This window comes from Oncorhynchus masou, chromosome 23, assembly GCF_036934945.1.
Source record: "Oncorhynchus masou masou isolate Uvic2021 chromosome 23, UVic_Omas_1.1, whole genome shotgun sequence".
NCBI lineage: Eukaryota > Metazoa > Chordata > Actinopteri > Salmoniformes > Salmonidae > Oncorhynchus > Oncorhynchus masou.
The window spans coordinates 64,352,657-64,374,180 of NC_088234.1; the positions used below are offsets into that span (position 1 = coordinate 64,352,657).

Sequence of the window (21,524 nt, forward strand, 5' to 3'; positions counted from 1 at the left end):
TCATTCCTTACTTTCTCTATGGTTCCTTTGGAACAAATCATGCATTTTCACAGCTGATCCCGGACTGAACCATTTGGGTTCTGAGGGGATTTATTTATCAACAAGTTCCACATTATTGTATTTAGAGGAAATATATCCTAGCCCAATGAAGTCTTGAAGATGACTATGTTAATTTGAGGACATTAATGTAATATATGTCATTTATAATAACAACCAATGTGTGTATTAATGGGAAATAAAGAAAAATGTTTCCTTGTTTCGCCATGTCTAGACCATTCCAAAGCCAGCTGTTCAGGACGAGCCCAAATATATTTTGCGTCGATATACCAGAGGACCACAACATATCATTAATTCTTGTAATTTGTGCGGTCTTGTGGAGAAGAACATTGGTTTATGTGGATGTCACTTTGTTCCCCTGATTGTAACTGCTGGAACAGTGGACGGTAGGTAGCCTAGCCTTCTACAGCATGGTAGCCATGAATCGAGCAATAACCCAGTATAGCCTACTGTTTTGGGTTGGTTATTTTGTTGCGACTCTGATGCCAGTCAATGCTGATGTGCTCTTCCTGTATTATATACAATGGCCTCCTAGGTTATAGCTGTGTAGGCCTAATAGAAATATAATATTTTATGCTGCATAGGCTTATCGTTGCTGGTATTGCAACGAGTACTATTTAGTGGTCAAATGTTTAGCCTATTTCCTATCGGACTTTAGGCTGCTGGCTTCCAGAGAGCTCGCTGTCAGAACCGCGGGGCTGCGCGTTGACAGATGACGGGGGCGCGCTTCAACATCGGAAAATGTGACACACCGTCCATGCAGGAGGTAAGACAACGAGCTGTTCGTTCAAAGTACTGCCTTTTCGTAACTTGAGTGCAAAGCGACAGTGTCAGGGTGATATTGTTGCCACATGTTGTTTTAATAGCCTTGCACCACGTTCAGCTAATTGTATGCTCAGATTCAGAAAACTTTAATGTCCTCAATGATGGCATTAGACTGAATGAGAATAACAGTCGGTTTATAGTGAAAATAAATCCCCCCCATAGCTGTCAGGTACAGAGCTTTGCTATTCCTCTTATTTCTTGGAATAGGAGTAGGCACTCCCCTCTCTGTCTCATGTGGAAGAAAGGCTGTTTCTTCAGACTATCCCTCTGTAGAGTGTGTGTGTGTGTGTGTGTGTGTGTGTGTGTGTGTGTGTGTGTGTGTGTGTGTGTGTGTGTGTGTGTGTGTGTGTGTGTGTGTGTGTGTGTGTGTGTGTGTGTGTGTGTGTGTGTGTGTGACACAGGGAAATGACTGATTAGGACTATTTTAGGGATCTGGGGCACAGGATGTTGGCTGTGAGTATTAGTCTTTCCTCTATCTACCCCCTCTGTCTTTCTGTCTCTCTGTGCTGGTATGATGGAATACAGAAACTCAATTTTACAGTCCTGGAAGTTGTTTTACATTGCTGTTAGTTGTTCAGAAAGCATGTGTTAAATGCTCGATTGAATGACTCCCAAAGAGTAAAAATAAATGTGGTCTGTCAAATAAAGTGTAACATGGCAACCCAACCTAAACTGCAGCAGATTTCCCCTTGTCTATAGCAGCTAGAAACTATATGGTCTTGTTGAGGGTCTATATTAACAGTGCTCATGTGATGAGCTGCTAGATTAACCTAGATGTCACTGCAGTGATGAATCCATTAGGCAGGATGAGGCGGCAGATTGACGAGGGCTGCATTTTCTGAGCTAAACTGACCAAGACACACCTCCAACAACAACATAAAACCTCACATAATTCAGTATTCAGATCCCTAGAATTTTTACATTACATTTACATTTAAGTCATTTGGCAGACGCTCTTATCCAGAGCAACTTACAAATTGGTGAATTCACCTTATGACATCCAGTGGAACAGCCACTTTACAATAGTGCATCTAAATCATTTAAGGGGGGTGAGAAGGATTACTTTATCCTATCCTAGGTATTCCTTAAAGAGGTGGGGTTTCAGGTGTCTCCGGAAGGTGGTGATTGACTCCGCTGTCCTGGCGTCGTGAGGGAGTTTGTTCCACCATTGGGGGGCCAGAGCAGCGAACAGTTTTGACTGGGCTGAGCGGGAACTGTACTTCCTCAGTGGTAGGGAGGCGAGCAGGCCAGAGGTGGATGAACGCAGTGCCCTTGTTTGGGTGTAGGGCCTGATCAGAGCCTGGAGGTACTGCGGTGCCGTTCCCCTCACAACTCCGTAGGCAAGCACCATGGTCTTGTAGCGGATGCGAGCTTCAACTGGAAGCCAGTGGAGAGAGCGGAGGAGCGGGGTGACGTGAGAGAACTTGGGAAGGTTGAACACCAGACGGGCTGCGGCGTTCTGGATGAGTTGTAGGGGTTTAATGGCACAGGCAGGGAGCCCAGCCAACAGCGAGTTGCAGTAATCCAGACGGGAGATGACAAGTGCCTGGATTAGGACCTGCGCCGCTTCCTGTGTGAGGCAGGGTCGTGGTCTGTCAAATAAAGTGTAACATGGCAACCCCCGTAACATTCTGTTACGTTACAGCCTTATTCTAAAATTGATTTAATAGTTTTTTTCCCTCGTCAATCTACACACAATACCCCATAATGACAAAGCAAAAACTCAGTTCATTTTTTTTTTTTTTTTTTTACAAATGTATTAAAAATAAATGGATATATTGCATTTACATAAGTATTCAGACCCTTTACTCAGTACTTTGTTGAAATACCTTTGGCAGTGATTACAGCATCAAGTCTTCTTGGGGATGACGCGACAAGCTTGGCACACCTGTATTTGGGGAGTATGTCCCATTCCTCTCTGTAGATTTTCAAGTTCTGTCAGGTTGGATGGGGAGTGTTGCAGCACATCTATTTTCAGGTTTCTCCAGAGATGTTCGAATGATCGGGTTCAAATCCAGGCTCTGACCGGGCCACTAAAGGACATTCAGAGACTTGTCCTGAAGCCACTCCTGCGTTGTCTTGGCTGTGTGCTTACGGTCATTGTCCTGTTGGAAGGTGAACCTTCATCCCCAGTCTGAGGTCCTGAGCGCTCTGGAGCAGTTTTTCATCAAGGACCTCTCTGTACTTTGCTCTGTTCCTCTTTATCTCGATCCTGACTAGTCGCCCGGTCCCTGCCGCTGAAAAACATCCCACAGCATGATCCTCTCACGATCATTTATTTAACCTTTATTTAACTAAGCAAGTCCAGTTAAGAACACATTCTTATTTACAATGACTGCCTACCCCAGCCAACCCTAACCCGGTCATTGCTGGGCCAATTGTGAGCTGTCCTATGGGACTCCCAATCACAGCCGGTTGTGATATAGCCTGGAATCGAATCAGGGGCTGTAGTGACACCTCTAGCACCATGCTTCACATAAGGATGGTGCCAGGTTTCCTCCAGATGTGACGCTTGGCATTCAGGCCAAAGAGTTCAATCTTGGTTTCATCAGACGAGAGAATCTTGTTTCTCATGGTCTGAGAGTCCTTTAGGTGCCTTTTGGCAAACTCCAAGCGGGCTGTCATGTGCCTTTCGCTTAGGAGTGGTTTTCGTCTGGCCACTCTACCTTAAAGGCCTGATTGGTGGAGTGCTGCAGAGATGGTTGTCCTTCTGGAAGGTTCTCCCATCTCCACAGAGGAACTCTGGAGCTCTGTCAGAGTGACCATCGGGTTCTTTGTCACATCCCTTAACAAGGTCCTTCTCCCCAGATTGCTCAGGAGGCCAGCTCGAGGAAGAATCTTGGTGGTTCCAAACATCTTCCATTTAAGAATATTTGAGGCCACTGTGTTCTTGGGGGCCTTCAGTGCTGCAGAAATGTGTTGGTATCCTTCCCCAGATCTGTGCCTCGACACAATCCTGTCTCTGTGCTCTACAGACAATTCCTTCAACTGTTGGACAATATATATATATATACAATTGTGTGCCTTTCCAACTCCTGTCCAATCAATTGAATTTACCACAGGTGGACTCCAATCAAGTTGTGGAAACATCTCAAGGATTATCAATGCAACCAGGATGCACCTGAGCCCAATTTCGAGTCTCATAGCAAAGGGTCTGAATACTTAAGGTATTTCTGTTATTTATTTTTAATACATTTGCAAAAATTTCGAAAAACCTGTTTTCGGTTTGTCATTGTGGGGTATTGTGTGTAGATTGATGAGGGGGAAAAATATTTGATCCATTTTAGAATAAAGCTGTAACGTAACAAAATCATAGATGTGTATGATTGGTTCAGATTTGATGATGAACCTGATTTAAACATCCAGAAAAAAAATATTTTTCAATGTTCCGAAAAGACGCCTTTTCAACATCCTGGAAAATTTGAATTTTAAACATATGGAAAATACATATTTTCACCTTTCATTAAGAACCTAAATTGAACCTAACTTCAACGTCTGAAAAATACATATTTTACATGTCTTTTCAACGTCATTTTGCTCGCTGGGAGTTTTTTTTTGGAGGGGGCAGGGGTCTTGCCTAGGGCAGGCAAGGAATTGCCCTGGATGAATCAGTACTAAGTAATCTCAGAGCCCGAAACCAAGTCTTAAAAGCCTGACAAGCTACTCAATCTGTCATGGGAGACCTGTACAGTGCCTTGCAAAAGTATTAGTCCCCCTTGGCATTTTTTCTATTTTGTTGCATTACAACCTGTAATTTAAATTGATTTTTATTTGGATTTCATGTAATGAACATACACAAATTACTCCAAATTGGTGAGGTGAAATTAAAAAATAACTTGTTTCAAAAAATTCAAAAAAATAAAAAACTGAAAAGTGGTTTGTGCATGTCTTCACCCCCTTTGCTATGAAGCCCCTAAATAAGATCTGGTGCAACCAATTACCTTCAGAAGTCAAATAATTAGTTATATAATATAATATAATGTCCACCTGTGTGCAATCTAAGTGTCACATGATCTGTCACATGATCTCAGTATATATACACCTGTTCTGAAAGGCCCCAGAGTCTGCAACACCACTAAGCAAGGGGTACCATCAAGTAAGTGGCACTATGAAGGCCAAGGAGCTCTCCAAATAGGTCAGGGACAAAGTTGTGGAGAAGTACAGATCAGGGTTGCGTTATAAAAAAATATCAGAAACTTTGAAAATCCCACAGAGCACCATTAAATCCATTATAATAAAATGGAAAGAATATGGCACCACAACAAACCTGCCAAGAGAGGGCCACCCACCAAAACTCATGGACCAGGCAAGGAGGGCATTAATCAGAGAGGCAACAAAGAGACCAAAGATAACCCTGAAGGAGCTGCAAAGCTCCATAGCAGAGATTGGACTATCTGTCCATTGGACCACTTTAAGCCGTACACTCCACAGAGCTGGGCTTTACGGAAGAGTGGCCAGAAAAAGCCATTGCTTAAAGAAAAAAATAAGCAAACACGTTTGGTGTTCGCCAAAAGGCATGTGGGAGACTCCCCAAACATATGGAAGAAGGTACTCTGGTCAGATGAGACTAAAATTGAGCTAACACCTCCCATCACACCGAGAACACCATCCCCACAGTGAAGCATGGTGGTGCCAGCATCATGCTGTGGGGATGCTTTTCATTGGCAGGAACTGGGAAACTGGTCAGAATTGAAGGAATGAAAGATGGCGCTAAATACAGGGAAATTCTTGAGGGAAACCTGTTTCAGTCTTCCAGAGCTTTGAGACTGAGACGGAGGTTCACCTTCCAGCAGGACAATGACCCTGAGCATACAGCTAAAGCAACACTTGAGTGGTTTAACCTCTCTGGGCAACCCGACGCGCTAGCGTACCAACTTGCCAACAATAAATGCAAATGTGCTACGCCAAATGCTAATAGCACTCGTTAAAACTCAAACGTTCATTAAAACACACATGCAGGGTACTCAATTCAAGCTACACTCGTTGTGAATCTAGCCAACAAGTCAGATTTTTAAAATGCTTTTCGGCGAAAGCATGAGAAGCTATTATCTGATAGCATGCAACACCCCGAAATACCTGAAGGGGACGTAAACAAAAGAATTAGCGTAGCCGGCGCTACACAAAACGCAGAAATAAAATATAAACCATTCATTACCTTTGACGAGCTTCTTTGTTGGCACTCCTATATGTCACATAAACATCACAGTTGGGTCTTTTTTTCGATTAAATCGGCCCTTGTATACCCAAAATGTCCATTTATGAAGACTGTGTGATCCAGGAAAAACACCGTTTCTAAACGCAACGTTATTTTTTTAAATTAAAAAAGTTGCCTATAAACTTTGACAAAACACTTCAAACTACTTCTGTAATCCAACTTTAGGTATTAGTAAACGTTAATAAACGATCAAATTGATCACGGAGCGATCTGTATTCAATAGGAGCAAGTTTGGAAAACGTAGTGCACTTTCCACCTTCCATTTCTTCCTGCTGTGTCCCCGACGAGAGGACGTGCCTATTACTCATATGACCAAGGATTTACCTGCATAGAAATCACAACACTGGCGACATCGTGTGGAAGCTGTAGGAACTGTAAGCCGGTCGCTATCTATTATACCTTGCAATAGACAATACAGAGACTGGCGGATTGATTTTTTCTTCGTCGATTTTGTGATCAGGTTTCCTTGCGATTTTGACCACGAAACACGTTCTGTTATAGTCACAGACATCATTTAACCAGTTTTAGAAACTTCAGAGTGTTTTCTATCCACACATACTAATCATATGCATATACTATATTCCTGGCATGAGTAGCAGGACGTTGAAATGTTGCGTGATTTTTAACAGAATTTTGAAAAAAGTAGCCCGATCTCTAACAGGTTGGGGGAAACATTTAAATGTCTTGGATTGGCCTAGTCAAAGCCCGAACCTCAATTCAATTGAGAATCTGTGGTATGACTTACAAATTGCGGTACACCTGCGGAACCCATCCAACTTGAGGGAGCTGTAGCAGTTTTGCCTTGAAGAACGGGCAAAAATCCCAGTGGCTAGATGTGTCAAGCTTATAGAGACATACCCCATAAGACTTGCAGCTGTAATTTCTGCAAAAGGTAGCTATACAAAGTATTGACTTTGGCGGGGTGAATAGTTATGCATGCTCAAGTAATCTTTTTTTTGTCTTGTTTGTCTTACAAAAAAAATATTTTGCATCTTCAAAGTGGAAGGCATGTTGTGTATCAAATTATACAAATCCCCCAAAAATCTATTTTAATTCCAGGTTGTAAGGCAACAAAATAGGAAAAATGACAAGGGGGTGAATATTTTCGCAAGCCACTGTAACTAATCTCTGAAACCTGAACTAAATCAGCTGCTCGATTTAAAATGTTAATATTAAGGCTAACTGTCTGTCTCTGTTATCAGATGATGTGAACTCTGACCTCTGGCGGTTGGTGTACTGATGATGACGAAGCTAACCGTACTAAACTTTTGACCCATCCAACTGCCTCTGAACAGGTCCAAGCACCACCATGCCTCAGGTACACAGCCTTGTTATACTACAATATTTTCTTCATTATACTTCATAATATATAGATACTTTATCATGATGAGTTGCTAGTTTACAAACTTAATGCTGGCTATTGTACAATATGACAACAGAGTCATATCTGGCTTTCTCTCGCTTTCTCTCTCTGTCTTCCTCTCCCTTTATCTTTCTATCTCCCCCATCCAACTCTGACCCCTTCCCCTTCTCTCTCTCTCCAGCCAGGTAGCAGTGGGATGGAGCCTGTCTTTGGTGAGGCCTATGGGACCAACGGGTTATCTGTGACCTTAGAGCCATTCACCATCTCTCCTACAGGGGGCAGTGCAGAGTCAGACAACGTAGGTACAGTGGAAAACATTTGTCACTTGTATATGTCCCATGTCTGAATCAGTGGAGGCTGCTGAGGGGAGGCCAGGCCATAATAATCGCTGGAATTGGAGTCAATGGAATGGCATCAAACACGTGCTTGATACCATTCCACTAATTCCGCTCCAGCAATTACCACAAGCCCCAACTCCCCAATTAAGGTGACACCAGCCTCCTGTGGTCTGACTCAGTCCCTGATTAGAGGGGATGGAAGAATGAAAACCATCAATGCTATTGACCTCTGGATATGGAATTGAATACCACAGAAGTAAAAAACAATGTGTGTATGTAACTCAGTGTTATCATAGACAGAGAATGTGTTTGGTCTCTGTGTTGTAGTGTCCTAAGGGTGTGGTGGTGATGTTGGGGGCCCCAGCCCTGTCCCTGTGTCGAGGCCAGCAGCCTGGATGTGAGCTACTCAGTGATCTCTTGGAGGATGTGATCACTGACGACACACACACCTCCGAGCGTCGCTGGGACATCTCGGCCCTGGATGACATCACACACTACGCCAAAGGCAGCCCAGAGGGGGCACCACCGAGCTGCGAGTGCTCCTTTGTCTCACCTGAGGTATGAGTTACTCTTAACCACAGATTATCAGGATTAACATCATCACTAACCTTCACCATTAGATTCTGGGAAGTCACTTCTGGTTCTGGAGATCTACAGGGTGTGCAGCTGTTTGTTCCAGCCAAGCACTTACACAACTGAGGAAAATATTGATTAGTCGATTCTTATTTGGGTCCATGGGCAGTCCTGAGGAACTCTGACCATGGTTTAGAGCAAACTTCTACCTACTCTGTTTTGCTCTCCGCAGGGAGGCAGAGAAAAACCATGGTTATCCCTAAGACCAGAGGACAGGCAGCCGAGGAACCCCACAGACCTCACACCCTGTGTAGGGTTGGGGGCTGGACACCTCCTCCTGGCTGGTAGATATCCGGAGTCCTGGAGCCAAGAGGCTGGAGGGCGGGAGAGTGAAGCTAGGGAAGGGCTGCAGCAGGTGGGGCAGGAAGAGATGGTGCATAACTACTCTCTACAGAGTGAGCCAGACACTGAGTCTAGTCAAGGAACAGACAGCGATATTGAAGAGGAGGAGAAGGAGGAAGATGGGAAAGAGGAAGAGGAGAAGGGGACAGAAGCCATGGAGGAAGAGAAAGGGAAGGAAGAGGAGGAGCTTCAGTCCCATAAGAGACAAAAGAAACGCCGGCGTTACTGGGAATGTAGCCTCTTCAGTGAGGCAGACCTGGGGAGAGATGGAGAGAAAGAGAGATTGAGAGCCAAATGGAGAGATGGAGAGAAAGATAGACGGAGAGCCGAAGAGAGATATGAAGAAAGAGATGAAGATAAATATGAAGGAGATATAATCTGTGGCCCTAGCACCCTACCCACCACCATGTGCCTGAAAGAGGGGACCTCCACCAATGGTGAGACCTCAACCCCAAGCCATAAGACCCATTAATGTACAATAGAATAAGGAAAGGAAGATGTAAAACATTTTTGCATTTTATATGTTCTTCATTTTTATAAATGTATCAATACTCCTTCGGTGGGTCACATACATACCAGGAAAGTGTTAATTTTAAAGGGATACATCGAGATTTTGGAAATGAGGCCCTTTATCTACTTCCCCAGAGTCAGATGAACACAGATGATGCCATTTTTAAGTCTCTGTGTCCTATATGAAAGAAATTAGAGGTAGTTCGTAACTAGAATTAGAGCACTGACTGGAAGTCTGAGTATCGACTAGCATAAATCTGATATCCACGACTTCATCTGACTCTGGGAAGTAGATAAAAGGCTTCATTGTCAAAATCCCCAAGTATCCCTTTAACACCATGGGTGTTAAAATTCAGAAGTAAAATTTGCTGCTTCAACCTCGCCATCTCTCATTTCTATTGCCAAACACAAATACTTTGTTAGTGGAGTCTTAAGTATAGCTGCATTAGCTGCACTGTCAGTTGCGTCTCGAGTGCTTGCATGCTTGGAAACATATAATTACATTTAGTCATTGAGCAGATGTTCTTATCCAGAGCGACTTACAGACTTACTTATGTAAAACTAACCACAAACTCCTGTGTGTTCCCCAGGTAAGCGAGGCCAGAGAAAAGCCCGTCGTACAGATGCCAGTGACCTGACCCCCAGCCCTGGGAAGCTACAGAGCTTGGGAGAGCAGCTCCATACACTCAGCTCTGCTCTGGAGGGCCTGACTCCTGTCAGTGACCTGCCTGTTACTGCCAGGACCCCAACACGAAAGGAGAGGAACAAACTGGCCTCCAGGTACACGTAGACACTAGGACACGGACACATACACACCACTTACCTGACTTACCTGTCTAACTGTAGAGGCATTACATTTACATTTACATTTAAGTCATTTAGCAGACGCTCTTATCCAGAGCGACTTACAAATTGGTGAATTCACCTTCTGACATCCAGTGGAACAGCCACTTTACAATAGTGCATCTAAATCATTTAAGGGGGGTGAGAAGGATTACTTTATCCTATCCTAGGTATTCCTTGAAGAGGTGGGGTTTCAGGTGTCTCCGGAAGGTGGTGATTGACTCCGCTGTCCATAATTCGCTAGTGGCTTTTCCACACCGCACTTTCAGAAGTACGTTTGATTTGTACAGCAGGGTGTCCTGGATGTTAGTACCACTCAACAGAACTGTGCTGTGTTAAATTCAACCTGCGTCTAGCTAAGTGCTAGTGAGGTCGAGTGTAGCGCAGCATAAGCTCTGGCTATAGGTTGGTAAACTGTCTCTCTCCCTGTCTCTGTCTCTGTCTCTCTCCATCTCTCTCGCTCTGTCTGTCTGTCTCTCTCACTCTCTCTGTCTCTCAATTAAATTTCAATTTAAGGGCTTTATTGGCATGGGAAAAATGTTTACATTGCCAAAGCAAATGAAATAGATAATAAACAATAAAACATTGACTGTAAACATTACACTTACAAAAGTTACAAAATAATAAATACATTTCAAATGTCATATTATGTATATATACACAGTGTTGTAATGATGTGTAAATAGTTCAAGTACAAAAGTGAAAATAAATAAACATAAATAGGTTGTATTTACAATGGTGTTTGTTCTTCACTGGTTGCCCTTTTCTTTTGGCAACAGGTCACACATCTTGCTGCTGTAATGGCACACTGTAGTAATTCACCCAATAGATATGGGAGTTTATCAACACTCCCATCTCTCTATCAGTCTCTCTCGCCCTCTCTCTCCACAGAGCGTGTCGGCTGAAGAAGAAAGCCCAGCATGAGGCCAACAAAATCAAGCTGTGGGGTCTGAACCAGGAGTATGGTGAGTTATTTCTTCCGATTTATAATCAGTGACCCACCTAAAACTGTTGTTATGGGTTCTGTTGGTGACCCACCAAGTAGAGAAAGATTTTGTTTCTAGCCAGGATCCTTTCTCAATCTAGCTGGTCCTTGATCTGTATGTGCAGTTTTAGGATTTGGTAATACAGAGCAATCAGATATGGGACCACGCTATTCTCAAAATGTGACCTAATCAACCAGAAGCCACAGGGTCCTGACCACTGGAGGCTCCTCAGAGTAAGAAGGGGAGGGCAATGCTACTAAATTCATTTCTGAAAAGTTAAAATGGTTTAACATTAAAAAAGCTATCCTTTTTAGATAAAACTATACTAAATATATTCATGTCACCAAATAACTGATTAAAACACACTGTGTTACGATGAAAGTCTACAGTAGCCTCAACAGCACTCTGTAGGGTAGCACCATGCTGTAGCTGGAGGACAGCTATCTTCCATCCTCCTCTGGGTACATTTAATTCAATATAAAACCTAGGAGGCTCATGGTTCTCAGCTCCTTCCATAGACTTACACAGTAATTATGACAACTTCCGGAGGATGTGCTCCAACCTATCAGAGCTCTTGCAGTATGAACTGACATGTTATCCATCCAATCAAAGGAACAAAGAATGAATCTAGTACTGAAAGCATACGCTACAGCTAGCTAACACTGCAGTGCAGTGGTGAGTAGTTGACTCCAAGAGAGTGAAAGACAATAGTTAAGCAGTTTAACAAATTAAGTAGTAGCAGCAGAGAGAGCGAGTGATAGCTATATTTCATTGTCTTTTTTCCTTCTTAGTTTACTTTTCACTTATCTAATGCAGCTAATTTAGCCTACTCAACATCCTGATTCAAACAAAGAGGAATGCTATTTAAGTTAGCTAGCAGACTAAGGCTATCCAACACTGCAACTCTTCAAGTCAAGGTAAACGTTCGGTTTTATTAATTTATTGCCACCGGGGCCCGCTGGTGTAACTGCTAAACTACCTACTGTACACTGTACTGCATGATTGTACACATGGATTGGATTCTGTGTTTACTTACAGGTTAGTTCTAGTTTGTTGACTATAATATTAATATGGTGTCAACAATGTAGGCTTAGTGGTTAGTGTTATGGTATGAAGGTTTGGCTTGGAGAGGTTTTTGCGCTTGGTCATATACAGCTGTTGTGTTGTGCACTGAAGTCCACAAGCGAAGGTAAAATGTGAGAGGAGAGAGCGTAAATGCAAAAAGGAATTATACAGCAAGCATTAGCAATGATTCCGTATTTGTCTTTATGAAAGTGAACTGTGTGTGCGGATGATCAGGGGTGTATTCATTCTGCCGATTCTGTCTTAAACAGAAGCAAACGAAACGGGAAGGACCTACCTGAATTTGTCCAATACAAACTCTTGTTTTAGTTGCAAAACGTTCTGTTTGGACTAATGATTCCACCCCAGATCAGCTAGATGCAGGCAAGAGTGTGCAATGTGTTATTGAATGTGTCACTGTCTGTCACCTTGATTATTTAAAAAAAAATCTACCTCTCTAATCTTAAACAGCACCAACCGCCACTGGCCCTAACACACTGTTATAGATAATTATCTGTTTCATACAATCCTTTTTCACACTTAACATAGCCTATGTGCTTTAAATATACATTTTTATGATTTCATTTATACTGAGACTTTCCAAGGGAATTTCGCCAGTATGCAGCCATTTTAGCTCATTCAGTCAATCCTTCATGTCTCTGGTGGTGTAATTCCTTCAGATGGCCTGTTGTGGGCAGTGCTGCAGATAAAGGAGCTGATCCGCCAGAGAGTGGAGAGCAGAGAGGAAGACATAGGGAGAGGAGGTCTGAGAGAGAGACTGGAGGACATTCTGAAGGAATCAGCTGGTGAGTAGTGAGTATGTAGTCTGTTTGGACTGCCATGAGACCCTGTGAGTGTGACTGTATTTTAATGGAAGTATGTTAATTGTATGGATGTGTGTTTGTGGGTATTTGTGCGCATGCGTGCGTGTGTGCAGGGCCACGTGTAGCAGGACGAGGCAAAGCGTTTGTGGAGAGGATCTTGAAGAACCCTGCCGGGGGACAGAGCACCAGAGAGACTAAGGGAGAAGGAGGGTCATCAGACCCTAGCCACTAACCTCTTCTCCCCACCAGAGTCACTATCCCGCCCCTTCTTGCTTCACTTTGCACTTTCTAACATGGAGAGAAGGTAGGATAGGCAGGCAGGCAGGCAGACAGACAGATAGAGAGCATCTGCTGTGCCTCTAGCTGTTACAGTATAGCTGATGAGTGTCTCAGAACATTAACGTCTGGCATGTTTGTTTAAGATTGTGTGCATAATTCCAGTGTATCTATTGCATTATGTACTATAGTGTATACCATCGTGCCTAAAGGAGGACACTGTGTGCTGCTAGCTAGTCGTAGTTATACACTATTATGGAAGAACAGGGAGAGGAGTGACAGTGAGTATGGTGCTTATAACAGTGGACATGATGACTAAGCTGTTTATCTTGATGTCCATTTTGAATCGTACTGTAAACCAAAAGTGCATAGATAAACAGACAGACAGGGGGAAGGACTTTGGCATCACGTGAATGTTGCACAGTGCTTCTCAAAGATGCTGAATGCTGCTTGCATGGTCGTTTTATATGTCTCTGCATTCCTTAAAGTAAATTATGTTTCTCTACAGATCCTCTTTAAAACTGATGTCATAATGTACTGTACTTCTCTACAGAGGAACCTGTGTAGAGGATAAAAATAACCTTAAACCAGGGAAACTCCCGTCCTCAGGAGGGCCCTGTGTTTTCTGGTTTATTTTCTTCCTGCAAATCAGTGACTGGACTGCTACCTGGGAAACCTGGCCCCATGTTCACAAAGAGTCTCGGGGTGCTGATCTAGGATCAGTAGATCATAATTAATAGGATTACATGGACGGGGGGGACCTAATCCTAGATCAGCATTCCTTCCCTGAGACACTTTTTTAACATGGGCCCAGGCGTGTCTTCTCTCGGCAATGAGTGATTAAGTGCCACAGGGAGAAGAGAGAACAGCACTGCACCCCTGATTACTATAGTTGTCCATCCATGTCCTAAACCCACAGTACTGTAACTGTTAGAGTGATCCACATCAATGGTTTCAAATCTGATTAATATATTTCATATATCTGATTAATCTATCTGATTTTTCATCTGATTCATCTATATAGGTCCACTGTGCTTTTTGTAGCCTGTGCCTTTGAATGGTCTTTGAGAGCAATATATTAATACGCACACCACCACATCTTTCTCTGCTTCTCTTTGTGCTGCTGAGAATATAGAAAACACAACTCATTCAGAGACAACAAATACCCTCCCATACAAACCTAAACGTTTACTATTCTCTCATTTGCAAAATGGCCAATGTGATTTTTGAGAGGAAAGGTGTAGTGTGGCCATTCGGTCAGTATAGTCCCTATAATCCCAAGCCTGTATTCATAAAGCATCTTAAAATGCTGATCTACGATCATTTTAGATCATGATGAATCAGATTACCTGGACGGGGGGGACCTGATCCTAGATCAGCTTTTATTTACATTTAAGTCAAGCCAGCTAGATGTGACACTCCTACTCTAGGACTCTTTATGGATATGGACCCAGAGCTTTACTTCACTCTAAGTCCTGTCATTGCACTTCATGTACTTGAATGTAGGAGCACAGTAGTCTATTTACTTGAAAGATGGAGCACATTGAGAAATACAAGGCCCTGCTTCAGTATATTACTGACACAGCAGGGGTCATGAACTGCCCAGCCACAGTTCTTGGCAATAATCCTCAATTGGATGGATGAGTGACCATATCCTCAATTGGATGGATGAGTGACCATATCCTCAATTGGATGGACGAGTGACCATATCCTCAATTGGATGGACGAGTGACCATATCCTCAATTGGATGGATGAGTGACCATATCCTCAATTAATCCCCAACAATAATGGTACTGTTCATAAAAGTATTATGTCTTAACATGCGTGCACAAACACACACATGAAAACGAAGTGATACAAAAAATAACGTCATATAGATGATCATAACTAATAATTGAGAAGTTTGCACATTTATTGAATTTATAGATTTTGAAGAAGTGCTGTATATCATGATCAAGGGAACAGATTTTCCTGGGAAATGAACATGTATGGAGTTATAGGCCGTAACAGACCAGGCCTTAACAGACCAGGCCTTAACAGACCAGTTATAGGCCTTAACAGACCAGTTATAGGCCTTAAAAGCCCAGGCCTTAACAGACCAGTTATCGGCCTTAACAGACCAGGCCTTAACAGACCAGGCCTTAACATACCAGTTATAGGCCTTAACAGACCAGTTATAGGCCTTAACAGACCAGGCCTTAACAGACCAGGCCTTAACAGACCAGGCCTTAACATACCAGTTATAGGCCTTAACAGACCAGTTATAGGCCTTAAAAGCCCAGGCCTTAACAGACCAGTTATCGGCCTTAACAGACCAGGCCTTAACAGACCAGTTATCGGCCTTAACAGACCAGGCCTTAACAGACCAGTTATCGGCCTTAACAGACCAGGCCTTAACAGACCAGTTATCGGCCTTAACAGACCAGGCCTTAACAGACCAGTTATCGGCCTTAACAGACCAGGCCTTAACAGACCAGTTATCGGCCTTAACAGACCAGTTATCGGCCTTAACAGACCAGGCCTTAACAGACCAGTTATCGGCCTTAACAGACCAGGCCTTAACAGACCAGTTATAGGCCTTAACAGACCAGGCCTTAACAGACCAGACCAGGCCTTAACAGACCAGTTATAGGCCTTAACAGACCAGGCCTTAACAGACCAGACCAGGCCTTAACAGACCAGGCCTTAACAGACCAGTTATAGGCCTTAACAGACCAGGCCTTAACAGACCAGACCAGGCCTTAACAGACCAGTTATAGGCCTTAACAGACCAGGACTTAACAGACCAGTTATAGGTCTTAACAGACCAGGCCTTAACAGACCAGTTATCGGCCTTAACAGACCAGGCCTTAACAGACCAGTTATCGGCCTTAACAGACCAGGCCTTAACAGACCAGTTATAGGCCTTAACAGACCAGGCCTTAACAGACCAGTTATCGGCCTTAACAGACCAGGCCTTAACAGACCAGTTATCGGCCTTAACAGACCAGGCCTTAACAGACCAGTTATAGGCCTTAACAGACCAGGCCTTAACAGACCAGACCAGGCCTTAACAGACCAGTTATAGGCCTTAACAGACCAGGACTTAACAGACCAGTTATAGGTCTTAACAGACCAGGCCTTAACAGACCAGTTATAGGCCTTAACAGACCAGGCCTTAACAGACCAGTTATAGGCCTCAGCAGACCAGTTATAGGCCTCAGCAGACCAGTTATAGGCCTCAGCAGACCAGTTATAGGCCTCAGCAGACCAGTTATAGGCCTCAGCAGACTAGTTATAGGCCTCAGCAGACTAGTTATAGGCCTCAGCAGACCAGTTATAGGCCTCAGCAGACCAGTTATAGGCCTCAGCAGACTAGTTATAGGCCTCAGCAGACTAGTTATAGGCCTCAGCAGACTAGTTATAGGCCTCAGCAGACTAGTTATAGGCCTCAGCAGACCAGTTATAGGCCTCAGCAGACCAGTTATAGGCCTCAGCAGACCAGTTATAGGCCTCAGCAGACCAGTTATAGGACTCAGCAGACCAGTTATAGGCCTCAGCAGACCAGTTATAGGCCTCAGCAGACCAGTTATAGGCCTCAGCAGACCAGTTATAGGCCTCAGCAGACCAGTTATAGGCCTCAGCAGACCAGTTATAGGCCTCAGCAGAACAGTTATAGGCCTCAGCAGACCAGTTATAGAATTTAGCAGACCAGTTATAGGCCTCAGCAGACCAGTTATAGGCCTCAGCAGAACAGTTATAGGCCTCAGCAGACCAGTTATAGAATTTAGCAGAACAGTTATAGGCCTCAGCAGACCAGTTATAGAATTTAGCAGACCAGTTATAGGCCTCAGCAGACCAGTTATAGAATTTAGCAGAACAGTTATAGGCCTCAGCAGACCAGTTATAGAATTTAGCAGACCAGTTATAGGCCTCAGCAGACCAGTTATAGGACTCAGCAGACCAGTTATAGGCCTCAGCAGACCAGTTATAGGCCTCAGCAGACCAGTTATAGGCCTCAGCAGACCAGTTATAGGCCTCAGCAGACCAGTTATAGGCCTCAGCAGACCAGTTATAGGCCTCAGCAGAACAGTTATAGGCCTCAGCAGACCAGTTATAGAATTTAGCAGACCAGTTATAGGCCTCAGCAGACCAGTTATAGGCCTCAGCAGAACAGTTATAGGCCTCAGCAGACCAGTTATAGAATTTAGCAGAACAGTTATAGGCCTCAGCAGACCAGTTATAGAATTTAGCAGAACAGTTATAGGCCTCAGCAGACCAGTTATAGGCCTCAGCAGACCAGTTATAGAATTTAGCAGACCAGTTATAGGCCTCAGCAGACCAGTTATAGAATTTAGCAGACCAGAGGCAGTCGTTCCAGAAAGCTGTGTATTGTCGAGTTATCTGCTAGAATACTTATTCCCAGTCTTACTTAAGCCTTAACCTATTCATCTGATCTTGCAGTAGTTAACATGTAATAAGCCATTTGTAATGTGTTATTAACCCTTTATCAACATGTATGAAACATTTATTAGCTCTGGGACTGTGCATAAAAAAGAGAAACACACAAAAAAAATGTCGTAGAAATAGAAACACATAGTTTTGTTCAGTCCGTTCAGTCCGTTCAGTCTGCTCAGTCCGTTCAGTCTGCTCAGTTCGTTCAGTCTGCTCAGTTCGTTCAGTCTTATGTCCGTTCAGTCTGTTTAAATGTAGATTTTGCTATCTTGAAGCTGCTGCTATGTCAATAAAAATCTATATTCTTAAAATGCCATGTGTGAATTGATGAATTGATTCTATGAACAATGTGCTTACATCTTAATTGAAATACTCAGTGGGTGGGTCCATAAATAACAATTCTGTGTAAATGAGCTATTAGTCTGCACACACAGCAAAACTACACAGACAGACACACACACACACAACTTACCTGTCTAACCAGACTCCTAGTTTCCTGTAAACCTACACTTCTGAATCGCCTGTTGAGGGTAAAGTGTAGCTCAATGCTGTAACATTCAGTTTTCTAGAGTTCAGCTCTGTTGGATCAACAAGATAACTCTGGGATTTGGTTTGAGGTATTGAAATATCTTGAGATATCTTTGGTTAGAGATATTAATATACCATCAAAAATTAAAAACAAAAAGGTTCTCCAAGTGTGGCTTAACTTTTGGGGGAAGTGCCCATTTAAGAAAGAAAGTTGTTAAAAGTTATTCAAGGACAGGGAGTGACAATGGCTTAGAGATCGTGTTAACCAGAGGAGGATCTCTCCTGTCCTGTATGCTGCGGCAAGAATCCTGCCCTACTGTCGTGTAGCCACAGCTTCAATAAGGCCCGTACGGGAATGCTGTTCTGAGAAAGGAACGGTCCCCAGTCCCGAGCCTCCAGCGACGGTCCCCAGTCCGGAGTCTCCGGCGATGGTCCACGGTCCGGTTCCACAGAAGCGGAGGGATCAGCGTGCGGTGCGGGGGCTACGTCCTGAACCGGAGCTGCCACCGAGGATAGATGCCCACCGGGACCCTCCCCTATAGAGTTAGGTTTTGTGGCCGGAGTCTGCATCTTTGGGGGGTGGTCATGACACGCCCTGAACTTAGAGAGCCTTTTTATTTCTCAATTTGGTTAGGACAGCGTGTGATTTGGGTGGGCATTCTATGTTTTCTATTTTTTTATTTCAAAAACAAGGACATTTATAAGTGACCTCAAACGTTTGAATGGTAGTGTATATATACAGTGGGGCAAAAAAGGTATTTAGTCAGCCACCAATTGTGCAAGTTCTCCCACTTAAAAAGATGAGAGAGGCCTGTAATTTTCATCATAGGTACACTTCAACTATGAATTTGAAAATAAATTCATTAAAAATCCTACAATGTGATTTTCTGGATTTTTTTTCTCATTGTCTGTCATAGTTGAAGTGTACCTATGATGAAAATTACAGGCCTCTCATCTTTTTAAGTGGGAGAACTTGCACCATTGGTGGCTGACTAAATACTTTTCTTGCCCCACTGTATAAACTACCATTCAAATGCTTGAGGTCTTATAAATGTCCTTGTTTTTGAAATAAAAGCACATTCTTTGTCCCCCACAGTTTCAATTTGAAGAACCCCAAAAGGATACTCCAGGAACCTTTAATTTTTAAAGACCAGTCGCTGATTTATGGTAAATTTATCCTTTACAAACGGTTGGGATCAGGATTGGGCAATGATTATCTGATCATAGATCTGTGCCAATGCTCCAGTAGTTGAAGTTTGTACAAATTCAGTTCGGAGCTACAGAATAATGGCAAGTCTCTGTGCAGGTTGGTGCAGCTCTAGCCAGTCCCCCCCTGTTTCCCTACCTCTAAACTTGCTATACTGAATTCTTGAATCACAACCGAACTTGCTGCTATATGCTGCCAGTAACGGTTTTCTTCCTGGGAAGGAGAGGAGGACCAAAATGCAGCGTGGTTATGGTTGAACATCTTTAATAAAGATGATAACGTGAACAATATACATATACAAAATAAGAAACTGTGGAAAAGCCGAAACAGTCCTAACTGGTGCAAAACACAGAGACAGGAAACAATCCACAAAACCACAAAATACCCAAAGAATATGGCTGCCTAAATATGGTTCCCAATCAGAGACAACGATAAACACCTGCCTCTTATTGAGAACCACTCTAGGCAACCATAGACTTATCTAGAATACTACACTGAACACAACCCTATAGACTACAAAACCCCTAGACAAACAAGACACATAAATCACCCATGTCACCCCCTGGCCTAACCAAAATAATAAAGAAAACACAGAATACTAAGGCCAGGGCGTGACACTGCCAGCACGCCCTCAAGCGAGCCAATCGGGGGGGTCCGAAGCGGCATGCACAATTTACCTCCCTCTAGTGTACAATAACTGTTAAGGTATGTTGGGGGATAATGCCCCCCTTATGGAAAATGTCTATTTTCTGAAACAAAAAATTATGTTTGGTATGATTTAGTATACTGGCTATCCTAAGGCAAACATATTTTGAAGGGAAGTAAGTGGGCAGAATTATTATTATTTTAAATGATTTTATAAATACAGAAACTTTAGAAATGGAATGGTGGGTTTGCTGTGTTAGCCTCAGTTTCAATTCCCCTCATTAGGAAATATGACTGAGAACGAGATTTGGGTTTTGTGTGTGTGTGATTCGAACGTGGGAACTGTTTGTACTTTCACTTGGCCAAATCAGTACACAGTTACAGTCATCACCCTTCTACATAATCTGAAACAGTCTAGCCAGGTTTTGTGTCTGGAAGTAGCCTTGCTAGCAAGCCAGCCAACGTATTTCGCCAATTAGCTTCAGCCAGCTGTGGCAAAATTGGTTTGACTTTGGATAGCCTGTATGTGCTGCTAATTAGGGACCATCAATAAATTACACAATGTAAATGGGACAATATTTTCATTTTTTCAGACCTTTTAGTTGTCTCATGAAGTTAAAAAAATTTTTTATGTGAATATGTCAATGGCTGACAGTCCTGACAGTCCCTAACTAGCCCCATAGGGATATTGCATTTTAAACCAAGTTGGCAATGGGCATTGGGATCTGGTTGAGTGCAGCTGTGCTCCGAATTGATGAATACTTGGGTACTGCCAGCTGTGGGCAAATGGGCAGGTTTGAAATAAACTCCTCCCATGGACAACTGTTATGGTACCCTTCATTTCGTGACATACAATTTTTCCCTAATTGTCTTGCAAATCTCTGTTTTTGATGAGACTGACTTTATAACCAAAATTATCTCATTTACAATTTGTAGTAAATTTTGACAATAGAATAAATATTTCTGACTCATCAATGCTACATAGGCTGTTTTCGAAAGGAAAAGTTGCAGCTGAAGATGAGGTGAGACAGATTAAATGTGTAGTTGAGCAAGAGTAGCGGCAGCCAGGACAAAGGGTTGGATAAAAAATTGTGACAGAAAGTGATTTATGTGTAAATTACAGACAGGGGGTGTGTTACCCCGGCGGGCAAAGACACCCTATACTTTGGACTCATTGGCCTTATCCTCTATAAAAAAGACTGAAGAAGTGCTAGCACAGGCTGCTATCTTGCAAACTGCACAATCCTTTTTCAAGACAGATAGGTCTAGTGCATGGGAAACAATGTACTTGTGGGGACAGGGTAGAGAAGCAATGGATAGAAGGGCTCGACACCGCTCGTACGTGGTTAACCGAAGCGAGGAAGAGAATTAAGAGAAAAAAATAAAATAAAAAATGGACAGGATCAGACGATAGAAAATGGTTTAATTGCAATGG

General features: G+C 43.1%; 1 protein-coding gene across 3 annotated transcripts; it reads left to right on the forward strand.

Moving 5' to 3' along the window:
• The first annotated feature begins 301 nt into the window (after window positions 1-301).
• On the forward strand, window positions 302-15,545 carry LOC135511199 (CREB3 regulatory factor-like). Of its 3 annotated transcripts, XM_064932827.1 has the most exons (11): window positions 302-443; window positions 716-823; window positions 3,945-4,049; window positions 7,300-7,415; window positions 7,642-7,758; window positions 8,126-8,356; window positions 8,604-9,210; window positions 9,874-10,063; window positions 11,018-11,091; window positions 12,855-12,980; window positions 13,112-15,545. In XM_064932827.1, exons 4-11 carry the CDS (start codon window positions 7,407-7,409, stop codon window positions 13,228-13,230), a joined length of 1,473 nt encoding a protein of 490 aa, XP_064788899.1. In that variant the 5' UTR covers window positions 302-443; window positions 716-823; window positions 3,945-4,049; window positions 7,300-7,406; the 3' UTR covers window positions 13,231-15,545. The 3 variants fall into 3 exon arrangements, with proteins under 3 accessions (XP_064788899.1, XP_064788900.1, XP_064788901.1); XM_064932828.1 differs by lacking the exon at window positions 3,945-4,049; XM_064932829.1 differs by lacking the exons at window positions 302-443; window positions 716-823; window positions 3,945-4,049; window positions 7,300-7,415 and having other exon boundaries at window positions 7,675-7,762; window positions 13,112-15,544.
• Window positions 15,546-21,524: the final 5,979 nt, after the last annotated feature.

Bases quoted from the DNA above. Each gene is read 5' to 3' on its own strand.
- LOC135511199 (XM_064932827.1), top strand. The intron at 7,759-8,125 runs GTAGGTACAGTG...TCTGTGTTGTAG, and splicing joins GCAGTGCAGAGTCAGACAAC to TGTCCTAAGGGTGTGGTGGT. The intron at 8,357-8,603 runs GTATGAGTTACT...TGCTCTCCGCAG, and splicing joins GCTCCTTTGTCTCACCTGAG to GGAGGCAGAGAAAAACCATG.